Here is a 6,263-nt window from a genome sequence, read left to right as displayed (position 1 = left end):
CAAATCAAGTTGCAGACGTATGGCCTCGTCATTCCTCTTTTCGTCATGGTTGTGCACCCTGTAGCTTGTAAGGCCGATTTCGGCTGGGATAACTACTTCGTTCCCGTAAGTTAGTCGGAATGGCGTCTCTCCTGTTGGTGTCCTTGCTGTTGTCCTGTAGGCCTATAGTATGCTCGGCAACTCTTCAGCCCATATCCCCTTTGGCCCCTCGAGCCAGGTCTTGATAATTTTTAGCAAGGACCGGTTTGTGACTTTGACCTGTCCATTGGCTTGGGGGTGGGTGGGGGAGGAGTAGTGGTTTCGTACCCCCAACTGCGAGCAGAAGTCCCTGAAGTAGTCATTGTCGAATTACTTCCCGTTGTCCGAGACTAAGATTCTTGGAATGCTAAACCTGCATATGATGCCTCGCCAAACGAAGCTCCGTCCGTTTTTCTCTGTAATGGTGGCCAAGGCTTCAGCTTCCACCCACTTTGTAAAGTAGTCAATGCCGACAATTAGAAACTTCAGTTATCGTATTACCGTAGGGAACGGCCCCATGATGTCCAACCCCCACTAAGCGAACGGCCACGGTGCTGTCATCGGGGTGAGTTCTTCGAGTGGTTGTCTGATGACGTTGCTGAACCTTTGGCATTTGTCGCAGGCCTTCACATAAGCCTTGGCATCCTTCTGCATTGTTGGCCAAAAGTACCCAGTTCATACTAACTTGTGTACTAGCGATCTTGATCCTGAGTGGTTTCCGCAGATTCCTTCGTGCACTTCTTTCATGACGTAATCTGCTTCTTCAGGACCTAAGCATCGTAGGTAGGGGCGGGAGAAACCTCTCTTATACAAAACATCTCTTATCAGCACGAACCTTGCTGCTTGAACCTTCAGTTTTCTTGCCGCCTCCTTCTCATTCGGCAATATGTCGTTCTTCAAGAAAGAGGTTAACGGCGTGGTCCAATCGTTTCGGGGACCGAGTTCTTGTACGTCGACAGCATTTATGAGTGGAGAGAGCTGTGTGAAGAAGAGTGTATTACTAATGGTGGCCATGTGTTTGGCTGAGGCGGCTTTGGCCAAGCGGTCGGCTTGTTCATTTTCTCCCCGAGGGATCTGTATAATTTTGACCTTCAGCTCGTTCATCCTCCTTCTTGCTTGGTCCAGATACTCCTTCATTCTTTCTCCTTTGCATTCATACTCCCCACTTATCTGGTTAACTATGACTTGGGAGTCACAGTAAACGATCACTTTTTCAGCTCCCGCTGCTTTTACGAGGTCAAGCCCTGCTATCAGAGCTTCATACTCCGCCTCGTTATTGGTGGTAGGGAATTTAAGGCGGACCATACACTCTACCGTATCTCCTTCGGGTGACTGTAGTACGACGCCGGCTCCGCCGGCCTGCCTGTTGGAAGATCCATCTACATGTATGCTCCATTGCGAGGATTCTTCCGTCCTCCTGTCCTCACCATTCGTGAATTCTGCTATGAAATCTGCAACGACCTGCCCCTTAACAGCGGTCCACGAGCGATATTGGATGTCAAACTCACTTAATTCTATGGCCCAAAGTGCCAAGCGCCCGGCAGCTTCTGGGTTGCTCATTGCCCGTCGCAAAGGCTTATCAGTTAAGACAATCATCGTGTGGGCTTGAAAGCACAGCTTCAGTTTGCGTGCTGCCGTAACCAGCACGAAAGCAAGTTTTTCCATGGGTGGATATCTTTCTTCAGCTCCGTGTAATGCCCGGCTAGTGTAATATACAGGTTTCTGTACTTTCTCTTCTTCTCTGATCAAGGCGGCACTAACTGCGGCTGGGGAGATAGCGAGATAGAGAAAGAGTTCTTCTCCTGGTCGCGAAGGACTCAGTAGTGGTGGGGAAGAGAGGTAAGCTTTCAACTCCTCAAATGCTTGTTGGCATTCAGTGGTCCACTTGAAAGACCTTTTTAGCATGCGAAAGACCTTTTTAGCGTGCGAAAGACCTTTTTAGCGTGCGAAAGAAGGGTAAGCATTTGTCTGTTGCCCTGGAGACGAACTTGTTTAGTGCTGCTATCTTGCCGTTGAGGCTTTGTACTTCCTTCACATTCTTTGGTGGTGCCATCTCTATTATAGCCCGGATCTTGTCTGGATTGGCCTCGATGCCTCTCTGGGAAATCATGAATCCTAAGAATTTTCTTGCCGTCACCCCAAAGGCACACTTCCCTGGATTAAGCTTCATGTTATAAGAGAGAAGGGTGTTGAACGTTTCCCTGAGGTCTTCTAAATGATCTTCTCCCCTTCGACTTTTAACCAGCATATCATCTACATACACCTGGACGTTTCTCCCGATCTGCCGTGCGAACATCTTGTTCATAAGCCTTTGATATGTTGCGCCCGCATTTTTTAGACCAAACGACATTACCTTGTAGCAGAATAGACCTTGGCTGGTTACGAAGGAAGTTTTTTCTTGATCATCATCGTTCATCTTGATTTGGTTGTAGCCAGAGAAAGCGTCCATGAAGCTTAACAGCTGGTGTTGAGCCGTAGAGTCTATTAGAGTGTCAACTTTTGGGAGAGGGTAGCTATCTTTAGGGCATGCCTTGTTTAGATCGGTGAAATCTACACACATCCTCCATTTCCTAGAAGCTTTCTTGACCATCACTACGTTTGCTAGCCAGTCGGGGTAGTAGACTTCTCTAATGAAATTTGCCTCTCGTAGTTTGCGGACTTCTTCGGCTATGGCTTGATCCCGTTCTAGGGCGAAGACCCACTTCTTCTGCCGGATGGGCGGAAAGGATGGTGATACATTCAGCCTATGCACCATGACGGAAGGGTCTATTCCTGGCATGTCCTCATGACTCCAGGCGAATACGTCCTGATTCTCTTTGAGGAATGCTATAAGTGTTTGACGGATTGTGGGACTTGCAAGGGTCCCAATCCTCATTGTCTGGTCAGGTCTAGAGTTGTCTAGGGGTATTTCTTCAAGCTTCTCGACTGGCTCCGTCGTGCTCCAGTGTTCTTCTATGCTCATGGTTTGGAGGTGATCATCCATTTCCATCATGGCCACGTAGCATTCGCGGGCAGCAATCTGGTTTCCACGTAGTTCTCCGACTCCGTATTCTGTTGGGAACTTGATCATTAAATGATAAGTTGAAGTTGCCGCCTTCCACGTGTTGAGGGTGGGTCGCCCTAGGATAGCATTATAGGCAGATGAATGGTCGACCACGAGGAACGTCACGTCCTTTTTGATTTGCTGGGGATAGTCACCTGCTGTCATAGCCAACGTGACAACGCCTAGCGGAAACACCTTTGCACCTCCAAAACCGACAAGTGGGGCATTCGTTGGAACCAGTTATTCCCTGCTGATTTTCATCTGCTGGCATGCTGGGTAGTACAAGATGTTTGTCGAGCTACCATTGTCGACTAACACCTGATGCAAGTTGTAGTCCCCAACCCGTATGTTGACAACAAGCGCGTCGTCGTGCGGGTGGTGAAGACGTCGCGCGTCTTCTTCCGAGAACTCGATAACGAGGCTTTCCCTTCGGGCTACCTTTTGCACTGGACCCGTCAACTGGACATTTTGGACCATCCGGAGGTACGTCTTTTGAGCTCTTTTGGACGGCCTGGTAGCCATCCCTCCTACAATCATTCGTATGTCACCAACGGGAGGTCTCGGACGGTCATTATCTCGTCGAGGAGGGTGCTCTAGAGGTGCTGGATCCGCTCTTTCCTTGCTTACGAATTTCTGCAATTTCCCTTGCCTTATAAGGGCCTCGATTTGTTGCTTCAAGTCATAACAGTCGGCTGTGTCGTGGTCGTGATCTCGGTGAAAGTGGCAGTACTTGTCTCTGGAAAGCCTGCTAGGATCCCCCTTCAGCTTTCCAGGGAAGGTCAGAGCCCCTTCGTCCTTAATTTGCATTAGGACTTGATCTATTGGGGCGGTCAGCGGGGTGAAGCTTGTGAATCTCCCTCCCGGAGGTTTAGAATGCCTTTCGTCTCTTCGATCTCCTGTTCTGGGCCTCTTTCTCCCTTGGTCTGGTCGTGCATCTTCCTGCCTCTCCCTTTTTCTCGGCTTCTCTTCTCGGGCCTGCAACGCGTCCTCAGCATTCATATACTTAGTAGCCCTGTAGAGTACTTTCGACATGGTCTTCGGGTCGTTTTTGTATAGGGAGAACAAAAACTTGCCCTTTCGTAACCCATTTGTGAAGGCCGCTACAAGTATTTTGTCGTCGGCTTCGTCAACCGATAGCGCTTCCTTATTAAAGCGTGTTATGTAGGATCGTAACGTCTCGTCCTCTCTTTGCTTGATACTTATCAGGCATGCCGTGGACTTCTTATACCTATGTCCCCCAATGAAGTGTGTAGTGAATTGAGCACTTAGCTCCTTGAAGGTGCTGATAGAGTTGGGCGTCAGCCGGCTGAACCATACCCTTATGGGGCCTTTGAGTGTTATGGGGAAGGCCCTGCACATAATCTCATCTGCTACCCCCTGAAGATGCATCAGGGTTTTGAAAGTTTCCAGGTGGTCCAGAGGATCTTTCACCCCGTCATAGCTATCTATATTCAGCATGCGGAACTTGTGGGGTAGGGGGAAGGAGTTCACGGCCACAGTGAAGGGTGAGTCGGTACGGTTGACTAGATCGTCAAGATCACTGGAGACTCGCCCCTTGAGGGCGTTCATCACGACATTCATCTGTTCCCTTATTGCCTGCATCTCGGCGGCAATATGTGGTGGAGTCGCATCCGTGAGGGATGGCATGCTCACGTGCTGCCTTTCCGGCTTGCTTGGGGCGTGGCTGCCCTCAGGTCTCTCCTGATTCTTCTTTGGAGCGCTAGTCCCTTCCTGATCTTCTGGTTGGTCATTAGTGCTGCATGCTTCTGGCGCAGCTGTTCTTCCAAGTCGAGGTTCTGTTTGGTGAGACGCTCCACGGCGGCACCGAGAATCCGAATTTGTCTCTCGAGGGCAGTCGTGGGTGGTTCCTCTCCTTGTACGTCATTAGTAGTTGCCATTAAGCGAGTGAGTACCATGCAACCCTTTAGTCCAGGAAACGATAGTATGGCTTAATTACGAGTTTCCCACAGACGGCGCCAACTGATGATGCCGAAAATATCAACAGTGAGTTGCATAATGCTCGTACCCTCGAAATGACACCTGCACAAAGAAAAGAGGACCTAACAGAGAGCACCGGTGTAGAGCCGGCCAAATACCCTCCGAAGGTCAAGTTAGAACTTCTTTCAACTCTAGAGTGCTAGAGAGGGGTTAATTCTGCGTACCTCGATTTATGAGAGTATTGGGGCTTTTATAGTAGTAGAGGGTTGACCTCTCTTTCTTGGAGTAGAAGTCTTTTCCATATAGGAATCCTTATGAGCGTAGATTGCGGAATCCTTTCCTTATAGGACTCTATCATTGAGCGCGGAGTACAAGTTATGGTTTTATTAGAGCCGTCGGCCTCTGACCCATCAGCTTGTCTCATTCCCTTTAGCCATGAAGGGTCATCAGCCTTTGAACGAAATCAGCCCCTTAAGCTCTTCGCGGATTCCCTTCCCCGTCAGCCTGTCCCTGTTTGTCAGCGTTAAAGTCAGCATCCTTCATGACTTAACCCTTCAGCCTGAGTAGAAGCCGACGGATTAAGCCTATGGTGCTGTGTGCTATGATTTCTCCTTATCAAGAACTATTCTCACTAATGCTCTCATTGACATTGTCCCTTGCAACAAAAGTATCATCAAGATAATACATCAATTACTAAAGTTGAAAGAGGAGTGTTTGAGAGGGAGAGCATTCAACCATTACCTTTCTTCTTTTGCTTGTGTAACAAAAAAATCTTAAATTTTAATGACCCCCTTCCCAAAAGAAGGGAAAGAAAAGAAAAAGAAAAAGAAATAAAGATGATATGATAGGATATACAAGAAATATACAAATTAATTCTCCATACTACGAAATTGAGAGATAAGCTCAAACATCCCATTACTCAGCTATTGCAGGTCAATTAGATTAAAGATGGGTAATTTCCCTGGTTTTTATACACTTATCATGTGTTTTTCAGCTTGACACACTATTCAGACTTCGCAATTCTAGAATGCATCGTAAAGAGCCTGACAGCAAAGCTCTTGTTCTAAATTAATCCATTCTATGTTCCTATTCATGCCATCAATAGCTTCAATAGTCATTTTGCAGCCAGTGATTTCAGGTTAATTGTAACTGCACACAGTGTAAAAGCACCAGCAATGACAGATCATCAGAAGTCCCAAGCATGAACTCCTGAAAGGTTCCCTCACATCCTAAATAAGATCCAGCAAACCTCAGAAACTGAAAA

General features: G+C 47.8%; 1 protein-coding gene across 1 annotated transcript; it reads right to left on the bottom strand.

Annotated features, from left to right (window-relative positions):
- Window positions 1-693: 693 nt before the first annotated feature.
- Window positions 694-1,923, bottom strand: LOC112024731 (uncharacterized). Its single transcript, XM_024057365.2, has one exon. The coding sequence runs from the start codon at window positions 1,921-1,923 to the stop codon at window positions 694-696; it is 1,230 nt and encodes a 409-aa protein (XP_023913133.2).
- Between the last annotated feature and the right edge of the window lie 4,340 nt (window positions 1,924-6,263).

This window comes from Quercus suber, unplaced genomic scaffold, assembly GCF_002906115.3.
Source record: "Quercus suber isolate HL8 unplaced genomic scaffold, Cork oak 2.0 scaffold_491, whole genome shotgun sequence".
NCBI lineage: Eukaryota > Viridiplantae > Streptophyta > Magnoliopsida > Fagales > Fagaceae > Quercus > Quercus suber.
Note: the sequence above shows the minus strand (reverse complement) of the source record. Positions and strands in the feature narration are given on the sequence as shown.